Here is a 19,873-nt window from a genome sequence, read left to right as displayed (position 1 = left end):
CAGGATTATAGGGGGAGGGGACAGATAATATGAATACAGGATTATAGGGGGAGGGGACAGATAATATGAATACAGGATTATAGGGGGAGGGGACAGATAATATGAATACAGGATTATAGGGGGAGGGGACAGACTTCCATCCCCCAACCCTTCCAGTCCCTGGGATAATTGGCTGCCATGAAATCGGTCCCCGGTGCCAAAAGGTTAGGGGACCATTGGGCTGAATTCTATTTATCTCCCCCCCCCCCCCCCATTTCCTCCCCCTCCCCCATATCTCCTGTACAGGGTGTGACTTTTCTCTCTTCTCCCCTCCCCCCAGATATCATCTGATGGATCCTCCCAGTGATAACGGTATGGAGCCCCCACTCAGCCAGGAGACCTTCGAGGACCTCTGGAGTCTGTAAGTGTCCCCGCTAATGACACCCCAATACACCCCGCTGACACCCCAATACACCCCACTGCTGTCACCCCATTACACCCCACTGCTGTCACCCCATTACACCCCCATTACACCCCACCGCTGACACCCCACTGCTGTCACCCCATTACACCACTGTCACCTCGCTGACACCCCACTGCTGTCACCCCCAATACATCACTGACACCCCATTGCTGATACCCCCCATACACCACTGTTGCCCCGCTGCTGACACCCCCCATACACCACTGTCACCCCACTGCTGATACCCCCCATACACCACTGTCACCCCACTGCTGATACCCCCCATACACCACCGTCGCCCGCTGCTGACACCCCATTACACCACCGTTGCCCCGCTGCTGTCACCCCAATACACCACTGACACCCCACTGCTGTCACCCCCAATACACCACTGTCACCCCACTGCTGTCACCCCCAATACACCACTGACACCCCACTGCTGTCACCCCCAATACACCACTGACACCCCACTGCTGTCACCCCCAATACACCACTGACACCCCACTGCTGTCACCCCCAATACACCACTGACACCCCACTGCTGTCACCCCCAATACACCACTGTCACCGCACTGCTGTCACCCCCAATACACCACTGACACCCCACTGCTGTCACCCCCAATACACCACTGACACCCCGCTGCTGTCACCCCCAATACACCACTGTCACCCCACTGCTGTCACCCCCAATACACCACTGTCACCGCACTGCTGTCACCCCCAATACACCACTGACACCCCACTGCTGTCACCCCCAATACACCACTGACACCCCACTGCTGTCACCCCCAATACACCACTGACACCCCACTGCTGTCACCCCCAATACACCACTGACACCCCGCTGCTGACACCCCATTACACCACTGTCACCCCACTGCTGTCACCCCCAATACACCACTGACACCCCGCTGCTGTCACCCCCAATACACCACTGTCACCCCACGGCTGATACCCCCCATACACCACCGTCGCCCGCTGCTGACACCCTCAATACACCACTGACACCCCATTACACCACTGTTGCCCCGCTGCTGACACCCCATTACACTACTGTCACCCCACTGCTGATACCCCCCATAAACCGTCGCCCGCTGCTGACACCCCCCAATAAACCACTGAAACCCCATTACACCACTGTCACCCCACTGCTGACACCCCCAATACACCACTGTCACCCCACTGCTGATACCCCCCATACACCACTGTTGCCCCGTTGCTGACACCCCCAATACACTGCTGACCCCCCATTACACCACTGCTAAGAAACCTATTACACCAGTGTCACCCTGCAGGAGGCGGGTCAGCCTTGTCACCCTAGAAGGGGCGGAGCATTGTAGTGATGTATTAGTTTGGAACAGATGATGATTTCTTTCTTCTTCCAGGTTGCCGGCCATACAGACAGTTAATTGTCCAGAGGAGGGATTTCCAGTAAGTGACCCCGCTCTGTGTCCCCCCACCCCCGCTCTGTATCCCCCCCCACACGCTCTGTGTCACCCCCCCCCCCCACACACGCTCTGTGTCCCCCATCACTCGCCTGGTTCTCAGGTGTCTCCTGCCATGTATGGGGTTTCCTGGGTGGTTCTCGGGGTGGGGGAGGGGGGAGCGTCGCTAATTTCTCGCATGTTTTCTATTGTTGCGTTCGTTTCCATCGTCCTCATTGTCATCGCTCGTCTCTTTTCTCCATTCTCAGGATTTGATTTACCCCCTGCCCCCCACTATGACCACCTTACAGGAGGGCGGGGTCACCAGTACCTTCACCCCCCCACCATCCACTGCCGTCCCCTCCACCGAGGATTACCCCGGGTACCACCACCTGGAGCTGGAGTTCGAGCAGAATGGGACTGCCAAGTCTGTCACCTGTACGGTACGTGTGTCAGGGAGGGGCCCCTGTGCTGGGGGTGAGGGACGGGAGGGGCCCCTGTGCTGGGGGTGAGGGACGGGAGGGGCCCCTGTGCTGGGGGTGAGGGACGGGAGGGGCCCCTGTGCTGGGGGTGAGGGACGGGAGGGGCCCCGTGCTGGGAGTGATGGACAGGACGGGCCCCGGACTGGGAGTGATGGACGGGGCCCATGCTGAGGATGAGACACAGGACGGGCCCCGTGCTGAACATGCCCAGACTAGTCAGGATCCTGGTGTGTGCAGCTCCTCCTGCTCCTCCTCCTCACTCCTCATAGAAGAGAGCAGAGAGCGGAGTAGTTGCAGCACTGTCCAGGAAAGGAGCTCTCCTCCTGTGGGGGGTGGGTACCCCGAGATTCAGCCAGTCAGGAGAGATGTTCTGCAGGATCTCCCCAGGAAGTGATGCTCTGCAGAATGTCTCTGGAGAAGTGATGCTCTGCAGCCATCCTGTAACATGATGCAGTCAGAAGCTGGATGGAAGCGGTGAAGGGTCTCCTGTGTGATGAGGTATGTTTGGGAAAAGGGGGTCCCCTGTGTGATAGCTTTTATAGGGGGGGGGGGGTCCTTTCTTTTTTTTGGTTTGGGAAGGGGGTGGCAGAGTCCCATGTGTTGGAGAGAGATGTCCTGTGATGGTATCTGGGGGGGGTGAGGGAGGTGGTCTCCTTCCTGTGTGATGAGTGGTAGGTGGGTCCCTGGTGGGAAGGGGGATGAGTGGTAGGTGGGTTCCCGGTGGGAAGGGGGATAAGTGGTAGGTGGGTTCCCGGGGGGGGGGGGGGAAGGTGGATGAGTGGTAGGTGGGTTCCCGGTGGGATGGGGGACGAGAGGTAGGTGGGTTCCCGGTGGGATGGAGGATGAGGGGTAGGTGGGTTCCCGGTGGGATGAGTGGTGGGTGGGTTCCTGGTGTGATGGGGGTTGAGTGGTAGGTGGGTTCCCGGTGGGATGGGGGTTGAGGGGTAGGTGGGTTCCCGGTGGGATGGGGGTTGAGGGGTAGGTGGGTTCCCGGTGGGAAGAGTGGTAGGTGGGTTCCCGGTGTGATGGGGGTTGAGTGTTAGGTGGGTTCCCGGTGGGATGGGGGTTGAGGGGTAGGTGGGTTCCCGGTGGGATGGGGGTTGAGGGGTAGGTGGGTTCCCGGTGGGATGGGGGATGAGGGGTAGGTGGGTTCCCGGTGGGATGGGGGATGAGGGGTAGGTGGGTTCCCGGTGGGAAGGGGGATGAGTGGTAGGTGGGTTCCCGGGGGGGGGGGGGGAAGGTGGATGAGTGGTAGGTGGGTTCCCGGTGGGATGGGGGACGAGAGGTAGGTGGGTTCCCGGTGGGATGGGGGACGAGGGGTAGGTGGGTCCCTGGTGGGATGGGGGATGAGGGGTAGGTGGGTTCCCGGTGGGATGGGGGATGAGGGGTAGGTGGGTTCCCGGTGGGATGAGTGGTGGGTGGGTTCCTGGTGTGATGGGGGTTGAGTGGTAGGTGGGTTCCCGGTGGGATGGGGGTTGAGGGGTAGGTGGGTTCCCGGTGGGATGGGGGTTGAGGGGTAGGTGGGTTCCCGGTGGGAAGAGTGGTAGGTGGGTTCCCGGTGTGATGGGGGTTGAGTGGTAGGTGGGTTCCCGGTGGGATGGGGGTTGAGGGGTAGGTGGGTTCCCGGTGGGATGGGGGTTGAGGGGTAGGTGGGTTCCCGGTGGGATGGGGGTTGAGGGGTAGGTGGGTTCCCGGTGGGATGGGGGTTGAGGGGTAGGTGGGTTCCCGGTGGGATGGGGGATGAGGGGTAGGTGGGTTCCCGGTGGGATGGGGGATGAGGGGTAGGTGGGTTCCCGGTGGGAAGGGGGATGAGTGGTAGGTGGGTTCCCGGGGGGGGGGGGGGGGGAAGGTGGATGAGTGGTAGGTGGGTTCCCGGTGGGATGGGGGACGAGAGGTAGGTGGGTTCCCGGTGGGATGGGGGACGAGGGGTAGGTGGGTCCCTGGTGGGATGGGGGATGAGGGGTAGGTGGGTTCCCGGTGGGATGGGGGATGAGGGGTAGGTGGGTTCCCGGTGGGATGGAGGATGAGGGGTAGGTGGGTTCCCGGTGGGAAGAGTGGTAGGTGGGATGGGGGATGAGGGGTAGGTGGGTCCCCGGTGTGATAGGAGATGGGGGGGTTGGATAGGTCCACGGTGTGATGGGAGATGAGGGTTGGGTGGATCCCTGGTGGGATGGGGGATGAAGGGTAGGCGGCTCCCCGGTGTGATGGGAGATGAGGGGTAGGTGGTTCCCCGGTGTGATGGGAGATGAGGGGTAGGTGGCTCCCCGGTGTGATGGGAGACGAGGGGTAGGTGGGTCTCCGGTGTGATGGGAGACGAGGGGTAGGTGGGTCTCCGGTGTGATGGGAGATGAGGGTTGGGTGGCTCCCCGGTGGAATGGGGGATGAGGGGTAGGTGGCTCCCCGGTGTGATGGGGGATGAGGGGTAGGTGGCTCCCCGGTGTGATGGGGGATGAGGGGTAGGTGGTTCCCCGGTGTGATGGGGGATGAGGGGTAGGTGGTTCCCCGGTGTGATGGGGGATGAGGGGTAGGTGGTTCCCCGATGTGATGGGGGATGAGGGGTAGGTGGTTCCCCGGTGTGATGGGGGATGAGGGGTAGGTGGTTCCCCGGTGTGATGGGGGATGAGGGGTAGGCGGCTTCCCGGGGTGAGGGGGGATGAGGGGTAGGCGGCTCCCCGGGGTGAGGGGGGATGAGGGGTAGGCGGCTCCCCGGGGTGAGGGGGGATGAGGGGTAGGCGGCTCCACGGGGTGAGGGGGGATGAGGGGTGTGACGAATGCACCTTTGCCTGGACATTCGCCACTGGCTCCTGGAAGAGCGTGCAGGCTAGGCTACTGACTGGGTCCTGGCTTTTAAGGGAACTCTTTGTGAGGTGTATGCTAGAGGCTCAGGGTGACCGAGAAAATGATGCATAAATACTTAAAGGACACCATTTCACTGTATCTGAATGATAGAACATTGTATGAGCTTTGCCTCATAGACTATTGTAGACCGTTGCCATGAAGTCTGTGACTCCTGAATAATCAAAGCATTGCTTAGATGTGGATTCCATGTCCTTCATTGTAGGAGATGGACAGTCTGCTGCTGGGGTCTTCTGCTATTGTCTGTTTATGAAGGTGTTCTGTGTTTATACTTAGTATAATGTGTAATGTACTTTGTTTTAGGCTTGTTGCGGTGCTGAGTTAATTAGCATGTTAATGATAACATTGGGTCTGGATTCCCATTCAAATATTGTTTCTGTCCAGATGGGTAGTTAATTATCTCAGGTTAATTATGTTTCTGTATACAATTTTATCTGCATATGATAATGTAATCAGGCAACCCTAGCCTGGTGTGTTTATGGGAGTGTCATGGGCGTGTTTGTGTCTCTGTATTGTATAGGTGGGCCATTGAGCCTGGATTGAAGAGATTTTGTTTTACCCTTCATCAAGTCTAGGCTGATTGGGGAGCTGGGAGCTGTACTCACTGCATCCCTTGGGGTTTGGGAGACTAATAACGATATACTCAGCCGAAGTATTGGGGATTTGTTACATTGGTGGCAAGTGGTGGGATTCTAATCTCGAATGGATCCAAACCAGCCATGCAATGAGCCCAGCACCATCTGGGTCTAAAGAGGAACTCGGGAGATGGAGTGAGCTAGCCCCTCCCCCGGGAAATGTCCCCATATGAGGTGGAGTTCCAGTGGAGACTAGAAGACATACTGGCACAGGGACAGGGCCCTATTTCAGCCAAGGGCGAGGTGTCCTGGAGAGAATATATGCGGACTCTGGCAGGAGTCCATGGAGGTAGCACCGCTTCGGCGGAAATAGAAGCTTCCAAGTACAGCGCACCGCTGGCAGGAACAAGTGAGCCAACGGATGTTGTTCCTTGGAGGGCAACCCTTGACGGCGTGGGTAAGGCATCTTGAGTTCCTGGTCCAGAAAGAGATGATGATGGACGGCTCGTACCGGGCACTATGGTGGTACGCAGTTCAGAGAGACACTTGGTTGGCAGATGGCATTTAGCCATAGATTGAGGGCTATGATGACCCCGGCCTGTTGTGGAAGGCCATAGAGGCGGATGATGATTTTGGCAGGCCTATTGAGTCGAGGTTCTGGGCTATTTATTACTACCGGCAAAGGAACGCCCAGGAGCTATTGAGCTGGGACCAGACCTCACCCACCTGGTTAACTTGGAACAGGACTACCAACACCTACCAGACTTGATCCTGGCAGCAGGCCCTTGATTCAAAGCAAGGTAGAGGCTGGGTAACTCTGGGAGAAGAGATTTTAGGTCCCTCAGCAGCAGCAAGCATCCCAAGGAGAGGAGACGGTCGGTCCAACTACTCAGCACCAGCCAGTGTTACCTGGAGCCGAGACAGTCGGTCCGACTCCCCAGCGGCAGCAGGATCTAAAGGGAGAGGAGCCAACCAGTCTCTCTCCCCAGCGGTAATGTGGGTTAAAGGCAGAGGAGACGGTTGGTCCAACTACTCAGCACCAGCCAGTGTTACCTGGAGCCGAGACATTCGGTCCGACTCCCCAGCGGCAGCAGGATCTAAAGGGAATAGAGACAACCAGTCTCTCTCCCCAGCGGCAATACGGGTTAAAGGGAGAGGAGACAACCGATTCCTCTCCACAGCGGCAGTACCGGTTATCAGGAGACAGGGCAATTGGAGTGCATGGTACAGATAGGACAAGGTCTCTGCACCAACCCAATAGGGTTGCTGAGCAGTCGGCCCCTGGTATGGGAGCCCTAGCCCCCCCGATTTTGCCCATTCAGCAGAGCGAGAGTCTGGGATACGGTGCCATCTGTTTCCCTCCCCAAGGGCTCTGTGTATGCCTGAGATGGGAGAACTGCGCCCTTCTCCAGCAACAACGGGATGCCTCCGGAGTGGATTATAGTTGGTGCCCTGCCCAGGAAGACCCCATATAGTTAAACTGGAACCTTGGGCAGAAGGCCCTCTGGAGCAGCCACAGTTTGGGAAAAGAAACCTGACTAATACAGACCCAAACTGGTTGGTGGTCTGGTTGGTCTCCACAGGAGGGGAAAGATATGGGACAAATGCCCCTTTGCTTGGATGTTCGCCACGGGCTCCTAGATGAGTGCGGAGGCTAGCCTACTGACTATGGGGCCCTGGCTTTTAAGGGAACACTACTCTTTGTGAGGTGTATGCTAGGGGCCCTGGGTGACCGAGAGAAATTGATGGACAACTACTTCATAGACACAGAGAATATGGTTTTAATTACTTCAAATTTGTCAGTAATATTTATCCATTATATCCCTCAAATCCATGATACATGATTTCCACTGTATCCGAATGATAGAACATTGTATGAGCTTTGCCTCCTAGACTATTGTAGACCGTTGCCATGAGGTCTGTGACTCCTGAATAATCCAAAGCATTGCTTAGATGTGGATTCCAAGTACTTCAGTGTAGAAGACGGACAGTCTGCTGCTGGGGTCTCCTGCTATTGTCTGTATAATAAGGCGCTCTGTGTTTATACTTAGGATAATATGTAATGTACTTTGTTTTAGCCCTGTTGCGGTGCTGAGTTAGCATGTCGCAGTGCTGAGTTAATTAGCATGTTCATTATAACATTGTCGGAGTCTGGATTCCCATTCACATATTAATTTCTGTTCAGCTCAGGTTAATTATCATATGCAGATGAAATTGTGTACAGGAAACATAATGTAATCAGGCTCGCCTGACCTGGTGTGTTTATGGGAGTGTCATGGGCCTGTTTATTGTGTCTCTGTATTGTATAAAAGTGGGCCAATGAGCCAGGATTAAAGAGATTAGATTTCCATTTCATCAAGTCTAGGCTGATATTTGGGGAACCAGGAGCTGTAATCGCATCACTTGGGATTTGGGAGACTTGCAACGGATATACTCAGCCGGAGTATTGGGGATCTGTTACAAGGGATAGGTGGGTCCCCAGTGTGATGGGGGATGAGGGGTGAGTCCTTGGTGTGATGGGGGAAGAGGGGTAGGTGGGTTCCCGGTGTGATGGGGGATGAGGGGTAGGTGGGTTCCCGGTGTGATGGGGGGATGAGGGGTAGGTGGGTTCCCGGTGTGATGGGGGGATGAGGGGTAGGTGGTTTCCCAGTGTGATGAGGGGTAGGTGGGTTCCCGGTGTGATGAGGGGTAGGTGGGTTCCCGGTGTGATGAGGGGTAGGTGGGTTCCCGGTGTGATGGGGAAGAGGGGTAGGTGGGTCCCCGGTGTGATGGGGGAAGAGGGGTAGGTGGGTCCCCGGTGTGATGGGGGAAGAGGGGTAGGTGGGTCCCCGGTGTGATGGGGGAAGAGGGGTAGGTGGGTTCCCGGTGTGATGGGGGAAGAGGGGTAGGTGGGTTCCCGGTGTGATGGGGGAAGAGGGGTAGGTGGGTCCCCGGTGTGATGGGGGAAGAGGGGTAGGTGGGTCCCCGGTGTGATGGGGGAAGAGGGGTAGGTGGGTCCCCGGTGTGATGGGGGAAGAGGGGTAGGTGGGTCCCCGGTGTGATGGGGGAAGAGGGGTAGGTGGGTCCCCGGTGTGATGGGGGAAGAGGGGTAGGTGGGTCCCCAGTGTGATGGGGGAAGAGGGGTAGGTGGGTCCCCAAAGTGATGGGGGAAGAGGGGTAGGTGGGTCCCCAAAGTGATGGGGGAAGAGGGGTAGGTGGGTCCTTGGTGTGATGGGGAAGAGGGGTAGGTGGGTCCCCGGTGTGATGGGGAAGAGGGGTAGGTGGGTCCCCGGTGTGATGGGGTAGGTGGGTCCCCGGTGTGATGGGGTAGGTGGGTCCCCGGTGTGATGGGGTAGGTGGGTCCCCGGTGTGATGGGGTAGGTGGGTCCCCGGTGTGATGGGGTAGGTGGGTCCCCGGTGTGATGGGGTAGGTGGGTCCCCGGTGTGATGGGGTAGGTGGGTCCCCGGTGTGATGGGGTAGGTGGGTCCCCGGTGTGATGGGGTAGGTGGGTCCCCGGTGTGATGGGGTAGGTGGGTCCCCGGTGTGATGGGGGAAGAGGGGTAGGTGGGTCCCCGGTGTGATGGGGGCTGTAAGGTGGGTCCCCAATGTTATTGGGGGGGGGGATCTGTGTCTGTGATTGATAGATGTGATCTGGGGTGGGGGTGGGTGGGGGCTGAGTTTGGTAAGTGGACACGTCTAATGTCGGGGGGGGGGGTTGATACACCCTGAGTTTGGTCCAGGGCCCTGTTGGCTCACCCCTCCCCCATCCTGTTTGCAGTACTCCCCAGACCTGAACAAGCTGTTCTGCCAATCTGCGAAGACCTGCCCAGTTCTGATCCACGTTCAGGCCCCGCCCCCCAGCGGTTCCGTGCTCCGTGCTGTGGCGGTGTACAAGAAATCGGAGCACATGGCAGAGGTGGTGAAGCGATGCCCTCATCATGAGAGATCCGTGGAGCCGGGTGATGGTAAGTGACCCCAGAAGGGGCGGGGTTTCTTCTACATTGTCTCTAATGGCGGAGTGGAGCAGTCGGAGTGTCGTTGGGATGGAAGTTTCATCATACTTTCCGATACGTGATCTGCAGGTGGCAGCTGCTCTCTTTTCGGGGGTGGGGGTTGGGTATTGTACAAGTGCTCCATGGGGTAAGTTATAGGTGGGTAGTTAATATTTGATGCATGTAGGATTTCATGGACTAAATGGCACATTTTTGGTTGTTGACCAGTAAGGCCAAAAGCGGGTTTCTCCATCTTCATGCAGCCTCTAACATTCTCACCACTGAGACTCCATCTGTTTCCTCTCCCAAGTCGTTGACAGACAAACCTACACCCAGGGCACCCCGTCAAATTTTGGGGCCCCTTTACACAGCTTTAGGTCTGCTCCCCCCTTCCTGGGATGAATACCAACATTCCCAAGTGGGTCATCCCACCGAGTCCTTCAGTGCACCCAATTTTATTTAAACACTCTTCCAACTTAATAGATGAACATAAAAAGTGTATTTCAAGTCATCAGAGGTCAGAGACTGCGGACCTTGGGCCAGGAGACGGTCAGAGACTGCGGACCTTGGGCCAGGAGACGGTCAGAGACTGCGGACCTTGGGCCAGGAGACGGTCAGAGACTGCGGACCTGGGGCCAGGAGACGGTCAGAGACTGCGGACCTGGGGCCAGGAGACGGTCAGAGACTGCGGACCTGGGGCAGGAGACTAGCAATCGGAAAGAAGTGCATTGCTTCCAGATAAGTGGATTTCTCCAGAGGGAAATCTCCGGAAGAAGAGTGCAGCCCCCAATGTGATAGGCACTCCGCTCGTAGACTGGATAGGAAGATGCAGCAGAGGTGGGGGATGTGCTACTTTTATGCACTCTGGTCATATCAGGCTGGGGTCTCCTCATGTAAACTCCCCCCCCCCCCCCCCCCAGAGCTCTCCCCTCCTCTGCCCCGCAGCTGAATCTCTGCCCTATCCTCAGGATTTGATGACCGTTCTAGCTGTGCTCTTCTCAGTAACAGGCGGCTGGCTAGATGGATGGTCATGACAAGGCATAGGAGGGACAGACTCCTGGTCAGGAGAGCAGCCAGTTCCGTTCTTAGGCGGAAGCTGGAAAGTGCAGCACTAGAGGCTGCCGGGTTCTCCCTGCACCTGATTGGTTGTTAGGATGCTAGGTGGGCCTAGCAACCAATAGTTTTCATATACAAGTGGGCAGCGGAGGCAAGAGTCAGGGCATGGGAGACTCCTAGAACTAGTGGGAGGAATTCTTTCCCCTGGATGGCGTCGGTGGGAGGAATTCTTTCCCCTGGATGGCGTCGGTGGGAGGAATTCTTTCCCCTGGATGGCGTCGGTGGGAGGAATTCTTTCCCCTGGATGGCGTCGGTGGGAGGCATTCTTCCCCCCTGGATGGCGTCGGTGGGAGGCATTCTTCCCCTCTGGATGGCGTCAGTGGGAGGCATTCTTCCCCCTGGATGGCGTCGATGGGAGGCATTCTTCCCCCCTGGATGGCGTCGGTGGGAGGCATTCTTCCCCCCTGGATGGCGTCGGTGGGAGGCATTCTTCCCTCCTGGATGGCGTCGGTGGGAGGCATTCTTCCCCCCTGGATGGCGTCGGTGGGAGGCATTCTTCCCCCCTGGATGGCGTCGGTGGGAGGCATTCTTCCCCCCTGGATGGCGTCGGTGGGAGGCATTCTTCCCCCCTGGATGGCGTCGGTGGGAGGCATTCTTCCCCCCTGGATGGCGTCGGTGGGAGGCATTCTTCCCCCCTGGATGGCGTCGGTGGGAGGCATTCTTCCCCCCTGGATGGCGTCGGTGGGAGGCATTCTTCCCCCCTGGATGGCGTCGGTGGGAGGCATTCTTCCCCCCTGGATGGCGTCGGTGGGAGGCATTCTTCCCCCCTGGATGGCGTCGGTGGGAGGCATTCTTCCCCCCTGGATGGCGTCGGTGGGAGGCATTCTTCCCCCCTGGATGGCGTCGGTGGGAGGCATTCTTCCCCCCTGGATGGCGTCGGTGGGAGGCATTCTTCCCCCCTGGATGGCGTCGGTGGGAGGCATTCTTCCCCCCTGGATGGCGTCGGTGGGAGGCATTCTTCCCCCCTGGATGGCGTCGGTGGGAGGCATTCTTCCCCCCTGGATGGCGTCGGTGGGAGGCATTCTTCCCCCCTGGATGGCGTCGGTGGGAGGCATTCTTCCCCCCTGGATGGCGTCGGTGGGAGGCATTCTTCCCCCCTGGATGGCGTCGGTGGGAGGCATTCTTCCCCCCTGGATGGCGTCGGTGGGAGGCATTCTTCCCCCCCTGGATGGCGTCGGTGGGAGGCATTCTCCCCCCCTGGATGGCGTCGGTGGGAGGCATTCTTCCCCCCTGGATGGCGTCGGTGGGAGGCATTCTTCCCCCCTGGATGGCGTCGGTGGGAGGCATTCTTCCCCCCTGGATGGCGTCGGTGGGAGGCATTCTTCCCCCCTGGATGGCGTCGGTGGGAGGCATTCTTCCCCCCTGGATGGCGTCGGTGGGAGGCATTCTTCCCCCCTGGATGGCGTCGGTGGGAGGCATTCTTCCCCCCTGGATGGCGTCGGTGGGAGGCATTCTTCCCCCCTGGATGGCGTCGGTGGGAGGCATTCTTCCCCCCTGGATGGCGTCGGTGGGAGGCATTCTTCCCCCCTGGATGGCGTCGGTGGGAGGCATTCTTCCCCCCCTGGATGCTGTCGTTGGGAGGCATTCTTCCCCCCTGGATGCTGTCGTTGGGAGGCATTCTTCCCCCCTGGATGCTGTCGTTGGGAGGCATTCTTCCCCCCTGGATGCTGTCGTTGGGAGGCATTCTTCCCCCTGGATGCTGTCGTTGGGAGGCATTCTTCCCCCTGGATGCTGTCGTTGGGAGGCATTCTTCCCCCTGGATGCTGTCGTTGGGAGGCATTCTTCCCCCTGGATGCTGTCGTTGGGAGGCATTCTTCCCCCTGGATGCTGTCGTTGGGAGGCATTCTGCCTCCTGGATGCTGTCGTTGGGAGGCATTCTGCCCCCTGGGCCCAAAAGAGGAGAGCGATTGGCCACAGTTTGGAGAGTGCTGGCTTCCTGTTGAGGTTTTATTTTTATAGGTTGACTACCTCTGTTCGCTCCTGCGTGAATTTGCGGGATCTGAATTTGGTTCTGTCAATGCTACAAAAAAAGCCTTTTGAACCTCTTGGAGATTGCGCCCCCCCCCCCCCCCCCCTCCACACTCACTCAGGTTTGGGTTTTTAGTTGCCGTGATAGAAGTGTCTGAGCTGACGGCTCTGTCCTGTAAAGAACCCATTCTGGTCTTACTCGAGGACAAGGTGGTGTTGAGGCCAAGAACTGCTCTCCAGCCTCGGGTGGTTTTGGCCATTCACCGAAGCCAGAACGTTGTCCTCCACTTCTTCTGTCCAGCTCATCAGAAGATCCCCTCCATGGTCTGGATGTAGGTTTTGCTATAAACCTGAATGCCTTTGGTGGTCTTTGTATGGAAGAACCATCCTTTTGCTATTTCTCGTTGGCTCAGACATTCAAGCCCGTGGTCCTAATGTTTGGGTTCCATCTTCTCCTGCCTTGGCGCGCTCCACCCGATCTTTTTGTGTTTTTCAGCATCAAGCTACCGTTTTGTGCAAAGCTTTCCACCTAGTGTTCCATTCAGATGGATGTCGAGGTTTTATCAGGTGGATGTTGGCCTTATCTGATGTCACCTCGAGGTGTGAAGTCCTTCAGGTGGCTCTTCCCAATTTCTGCTCTTTGTGTGTCTTGTTCGATGCGGTTTCCCTCCTCTCCTGGGGCACTGATTTGGACATCTCCACAGCCTTTGAATTTGTGTCCCTCAAGTGATGGAGAATAGGAAGCTGATGGTATCTTTGCCCCAAAAGCAAGGCATGCTGGGAGGAGGATGGGCTTATACTAGACTCAAACACATTGTTTCTGTTTCTTGGTCCTAAACTGACTTTCTGAACTCCGGTGTCCCTCACTGAGCCCCAACAATTGGATTTTACGGGAAGTTCTTTCTTTACCACTTGCCTTTGGTCTGGAAAATGTGCCGCCAATCAGCATCCAGCTCTTAGTTCAGGCTAGGAATTGGATACAAGGAGCTGATTGGGTTGTCCATAGATCACAGGACCGATCCCCAGATTTGTAAGGCCAGGTCACAGGACTTCCTCTGAATCAAGGATTTTTTTTTTTTTTTTTTTTTTAGAGTTCGCCCCTCGAAGTCACCTGATCCGTGTTGAAGGGAACTCCATGGCACAGTACGCGGAGGATGTTAATGGGCGTCATAGTGTGTGCGTACCTTATGAGGAGCCGCAGGTAAGCAGGGGCCATATTGTGATGGAGGTATTGGGGTGGGGGGTGGAATCCCCGGTGGCCTCTCTTGTGTTCTGGGTTCCAGGTGCCATATTGTGGTGGTGGGGTAGGTATTGGGGGTGGGAGGAGGGGAGAAACCTCAGTGACCTCTCCTGTGCTCTGGGTTCCTGATGCCATATTGGGGGAGAGGGGAATGGTTGGGCAGGTGTGTGGAACCCTTGGTCACCTCTCCTGTGCTCTTGGTTCCTCTAGGTGCGATATTGGTGGATAAGGGACTGGTTGGGGAGGTATAGGGGGGAGGGGGAGATGTGTGGAATACTCAGTGACCTCTCCTGTGTTCTGGGTTCCTACAGGTGCCATATTGGGCAAGAGGGGAATGGTTTGGGAGGTATTGGGGGTGGGTAGAGATGTGTGGAATACTCGGTGACCCCCTCCTGTGCTCTGGGTTCCTCCAGGTACCATATTGGGGGAGAAGGGAATGGTTGGGGAGGTATTGGGGGTGGGGGGGGGGGGAGATGTGTGGAATACTCGGTGACCCCCTCCTGTGCTCTGGGTTCCCTCCAGGTGCCATATTGGGTGAGAGGGGAATGGTTGGGGAGGTATTGGGGGTGGGGAGATGTGTGGAATACTCGGTGACCCCCTCCTGTGCTCTGGGTTCCCTCCAGGTGCCATATTGGGTGAGAGCGGAATAGTTTTGGAGGTATTGGGGGAGGGGGGGGGGTGGCTGGTGTGTGGGGATTTCTCAGTGATCTCTCCTGTGCTCTCCAATCTAGGTTGGGTCCCAGTGTACAGCCATCCTCCTGAACTACATGTGTAATAGTTCCTGCATGGGGGGTATGAACCGCCGTCCCATCATGACCATCATCACCCTGGAGTCCAAGGAGTAAGTATCGTGTTTGGGAGCCAATCGAAAATCCCGTTGGGATAGACATGTGACCGACTCCGAAAGAGGACCTGTCTACCAGACTGAAATGCTGACCTTCCTGGAGAAAGTGCTGCTCCTGGCTCCTTCGGGTGCTGATTATCACTGCTCTGGTGAATGGAATGAGCAGAAGATCACTGCAGAGGACTGCAGACCTTGGCTCCTGCACTGGAGGGGGAAAAGGGCAGCATTTTCCCCAGGAACAGTCTTGGCTCTCCTCTTGCTGGTTCCAGAGCTGTGTGCTATGTTGGGGTTTGATCGATCTTAGTGTCTTTCCTTACACTGCACATCCTAACTGCTGCTGTAACATGTTTCGGGCCCTAAAGGTGGAAGGGTTCAGGTATCTTCCATGAGGGGGTCTTGGTATGATGGTCACTTACTTTCCTGTGATCAGTTGAGGAGACAATAGGGGTAGCTGCAGGCTGTGAACAGTGGTGTCATTCCCCCCACCCCCTGGATCACAGAACTGGCTGAACGCAAATGGTTTAGCAGATAGATGCCCCCACGTTATGTATTCCTGTTTTATTTAGGGGTTCTCCTGGGGTTCAGTTATGATGGGGGTCATCCTCCTCTCTGCCCCTATTTGATCCCTCCATGTCTTCCAGGGGTGTCCTCCTGGGCCGACGCTGCTTTGAGGTCCGTGTGTGCGCCTGCCCCGGCAGAGACCGCCGAACAGAGGAGGAGAACTTCACCAAGAAGAAGGAGCTGAAGGGCAGCGGTAAAAGAGGTGAGACTCTGCAGGGGCGGGGAACAGGGGAGGGGCCAGTGAGGATTGGCTGATGAGTATACTAATCTGAGTGCAGTGCTCCTCAGCTTCATCAGCATGGGGCTGCGGGAATTCTGACTTTCCAGGTAAGAGGAGTGTTTTGAGTTACTGGGGGGGGTACAGGAATTCACTTTAATCCCCCAGGGGAGGCGTTTAAGTTATGAGGGGAGGAGTTTGCTATAATGACCTTGTGTTCCTCCTCCTTCCAGCCATTCCCAAGCCTCAGGTGTCAGATGACCTAATTCCCAAAAAACGGCTCGCCAACGAGGAGGAAGTCTTCACCCTCCAGGTAATGCCATGCTTCCTTTGGCTCCTCCCCCATCTTGTTGCTCCTCTTGACTGCCTAATTTCCTCCTCCAGATCCGAGGACGTGAACGCTATGAAATGTTAAAGAAGCTGAATGACGCCCTGGAATTTCAGGAACACAGAACTGAACCCCAGAAACTGTAAGTTATCCCACTCTGTAATAAAGTGAAGAGATAAAGAGGGGCGCCTCTGAGCTTGGCTTATAAGTGGGAGCGACACGAGGAGACGAGTGTGTTCCTCTGTGCGCATGTGGAAGGAAATTGGGGAGCGCGGTGTCAGGTACATGCTTAGGGTGGGCTGCAGCAGTCATCCACCCTGTAGCTACTGAGTCTGGGGAGGTGGCGCAACCCACAGGTGGCCGCCAGGATCTTGGGAGGTGGGGCTCCATACTTTGGGGTCTGGGGAGGTAGCACCACAGGTGGCTGCCAGCATCTGGGGAGGTGGCCACTGGGATCTGGGGAGGTGGGGCTCTGCAGGTTGGCCCGCTGGGAACTGGGGAAGTGGGGCTCCGCTGTTTGGACCGCTGGGAACTGGGGAAGTGGGGCTCCGCTGTTTGGACCGCTGGGATCTGGGGAGGTGGGGCTCCGCTGTTTGGACCGCTGGGATCTGGGGAGGTGGGGCTCCGCAGTTTGGACCGCTGGGATCTGGGAAGGAAGGGCTCCACAGTGTTGCTGCCTAGGGAGGTGGGGGCTCCACAGTTTGGCCGCCCGGGATCTGGGGAGGCGGGGCTCCACAATTTGGCCGCTCGGGATCTAGGGAGGTGGGGCTCCACAGTTTGGCCACCCCAGTTTCTGGGGAGGTGGGGCACCACAGTTTGGCCGGGGATCTGGGGAGGTGGGGCTCCACAGTTTGGCCGCCCGGGATCTGGGGAGGTGGGGCTCCACAGTTTGCCCGCCCAAGTTTCTGGGGAGGTGGTCACCATGTAGAAAAGCATTACTTGAGGAGCACAGATGTCTGTTTGTCTAGTAAGGTCTTCTGACCGCCGTTTGCCCCCGCAGGTCAATAAAATGCCGCAAATGTCGGGACGAAATAAAACCCAAGAAAGGGAAGAAACTGCTAGTGAAGGATGAGCTGGACTCGGAATGAGGATGAGGCCCAAGGAAGAGGCCAATATGTCTCGCTAAAATTTTTTTGTAATCCCTTCCCCTATCCTTATCGCTTTATCCTAATCATACCCCCCCCCCCCCCCCCCCCCACATTTCTAACGGTCACTGCCATAAGATGTTTTTTTTAATAAAAATTTTCCGTTAATTTTTCTGCTGTGGAATTCTGTGTCTGGAGGTTCCCGATACAAACTGCCGTGTTTCCGGACTCCGTGACTGGAAAATTAGAGGGAGGCATGGAGTATAGAGGTGGGGGGCAGTGCAGGTCCCTTCTACGTATTGACCTGGAAACCACTGATAGCTGCTGACTGGTCTCTGAGATTGGGATAAAGGTGGGAGGGGGAATGCTGCTGACTGGTCTCTGAGATTGGGATAAAGGTGGGAGGGGGAATGCTGCTGACTGGTCTCTGAGATTGGGATAAGGGTGGGAGGGGGAATGCTGCTGACTGGTCTCTGAGATTGGGATAAAGGTGGGAGGGGGAATGCTGCTGACTGGTCTCTGAGATTGGGATAAAGGTGGGAGGGGGAATGCTGCTGACTGGTCTCTGAGATTGGGATAAGGGTGGGAGGGGGAATGCTGCTGACTGGTCTCTGAGATTGGGATAAAGGTGGGAGGGGGAATGCTGCTGACTGGTCTCTGAGATTGGGATAAAGGTGGGAGGGGGAATGCTGCTGACTGGTCTCTGAGATTGGGATAAAGGTGGGAGGGGGAATGCTGCTGACTAGTCTCTGAGATTGGGATAAAGGTGGGAGGGGGAATGCTGCTGGCACCCTTAGCTGGTTTTGGAGATCAGGGAAATGCCACTATACCTCCTGGCTGGTCTCAGGAACCTTAGTAATAGTCTTTTAGACCAGGGAATGCTGGCAGCCCCCAAGCTGGTCTCAGGAACCCAGGGAATAGTATCATGGTTGGACCAGGGCATGCTGCTAGCCCCCCCCCCCCCCAAGCTGGTCCCAGGAACCCAGGTAATTTTACCCAGGTTGTAGCATCAACAACCTGGAAAGGAGCTTGGACATTACCCATCATGCGCTGGCAGGGGCTGGCATAGAGGAGGGAGGAGTAGAGGAGACGCAGGCATCAGAGGTAGGCAGTTGGGTGACCGTTAGGAAGGGTAGAGGGATGAGGGGTCAGGGAGGCCAGTCCTGAGTTGGTACACCCTAACAAATTTGCCAAGTTGCAGGTTGAGGGGGATATCAACTCAGGGGTGGCAGTGCTGGAGCATGCGCCCTCCCCCCAGCTGCCAGGGGAGTGGCGGCTCCAGGAAGAAGGGGGGCTGAGACTCAGGAAAGGTTAGACAGGTTATGTTAGTGGGGACTCAATCATCAAGAGAACAGAGAGGGTAATCTGTCGAAAAGATCGCAGTAGCCGGACAGTATGTTTACTGGGCGCTCGAGTTCGGCACATCGCGGATCGGGTAGACAGATTATTGGGCGGGGCTGGGGATGACCCAGTGGTCATGGTGCATGTGGGCACTAATGACCAAGTTAAAGGTAGGTGGAGGATCCTTAAGAACGATTTCAGGGACTTAGGTAATAGATTGAGGAAAAGGACCTCCAAGGTGGTTTTCTCTGAAATACTGCCGGTACCTCGAGCCACACAAGAGAGGCAGAAGGAGATTAGGGAACTTAACAAGTGGCTGAGGAATTGGTGTAGGAAGGAGGGGTTTGGGTTCCTGGAGAACTGGGCTGACTTCTCGGTCAGCTACCGGCTCTTTAGTAAGGATGGGCTGCACCTTAATGGGGACGGTACAGCTCTTTTGGGGAGAAAGATGGCCACCAAGTTGGAGGGGCTTTTAAACTAGGAGACGGGGGGGAGGGCTCAGAAGTAGAATCAGTCAGGAGGGAGCAAAGGACTGAAGGCAGTTGTAGGGTCAGCAGCGACAGTAGGTCCACAACGTCAATCGATAGGTCTGTGTGGGAGAACCTCAGACCAATCAGGAATAAACATAACCACCAATCGCGTTTAACTTCTGTAAAACTAAGAGGGGTATATGCTAATGCCAGGAGCCTAGCTAATAAAATGGATGAGTTGGAAATGTTAGTACATGAGGAGGACATAGACCTTGTGGGAATAACAGAAACTTGGTTCGACCCCTCACATGACTGGCTGGCCAATATCCAAGGGTATTCAGTGTACCGGAAGGACAGGGTAGGAAAAAGAGGGGGAGGGGTATGTCTCTATGTCAAGAATAATGTAAGGGTGATAGAGAGGAGTGACATTACGGAAGGGATGAGTATGGAGTTAGATTCCGTGTGGGTAGAACTCCATAGGGAAGGAGAAAAGGGAAAAGTAATTGTGGGGGTTTGCTATAGGCCACCTAAACAAGGGGAGGAGGTAGAGCTGGAATTTATATCACTGTTGGGTAAAGTGGCAAAACTGGGATCAGTCATCATATTGGGGGACTTCAATTATCCCGACATTGACTGGGATGAGGGGACTACACACTCACAGAAGGCCTGTCTATTCACGGAAACCTTACAGGATAATTACATGTCACAGTTGGTGGATTCTCCTACTAGAGAAAATGCAGTTCTGGCTCTATTGATCACTAATGACCCAGACCTAATCTCGGAGGTAGGAGTCCAGGACAACCTGGGCTCTAGCGATCACAGGATGATCACATTTAGTGTAAATAACAATATAACAAGGCAAGTGGGGAACATAAGAACCCTAAATTTCAGAAGGGCAGACTTTCCAAAATTGTACTCATTGATGGAAAGGGTAAACTGGGACCAAACCCTG

The 19,873-nt window shown here is 56.3% G+C and overlaps 1 protein-coding gene across 1 annotated transcript; it reads left to right on the top strand.

Annotated features, from left to right (window-relative positions):
• The first annotated feature begins 291 nt into the window (after positions 1-291).
• Positions 292-17,154, top strand: TP53 (tumor protein p53). The gene is made up of 10 exons (XM_082255619.1): positions 292-400; positions 1,828-1,873; positions 2,136-2,309; positions 9,538-9,724; positions 13,927-14,036; positions 14,807-14,916; positions 15,561-15,682; positions 15,931-16,010; positions 16,082-16,167; positions 17,026-17,154. Exons 1-10 carry the CDS (start codon positions 330-332, stop codon positions 17,111-17,113), a joined length of 1,074 nt encoding a protein of 357 aa, XP_082111745.1. The 5' UTR covers positions 292-329; the 3' UTR covers positions 17,114-17,154.
• The last annotated feature ends 2,719 nt before the right edge of the window (positions 17,155-19,873 follow it).

This window comes from Pelophylax lessonae, assembly GCF_965119305.1.
Source record: "Pelophylax lessonae genome assembly, chromosome: 4".
Lineage (NCBI taxonomy): Eukaryota > Metazoa > Chordata > Amphibia > Anura > Ranidae > Pelophylax > Pelophylax lessonae.
Note: the sequence above shows the minus strand (reverse complement) of the source record. Positions and strands in the feature narration are given on the sequence as shown.

Coding starts and splice junctions, on each gene's coding strand:
- TP53 (XM_082255619.1), top strand. CDS start 330: ATGGATCCTCCCAGTGATAACGGTATGGAGCCCCCACTCAGCCAGGAG. Junction 2,310..9,537: donor CCAAGTCTGTCACCTGTACG/GTACGTGTGTCA, acceptor TCCTGTTTGCAG/TACTCCCCAGACCTGAACAA. Junction 15,683..15,930: donor GAAGGGCAGCGGTAAAAGAG/GTGAGACTCTGC, acceptor TCCTCCTTCCAG/CCATTCCCAAGCCTCAGGTG.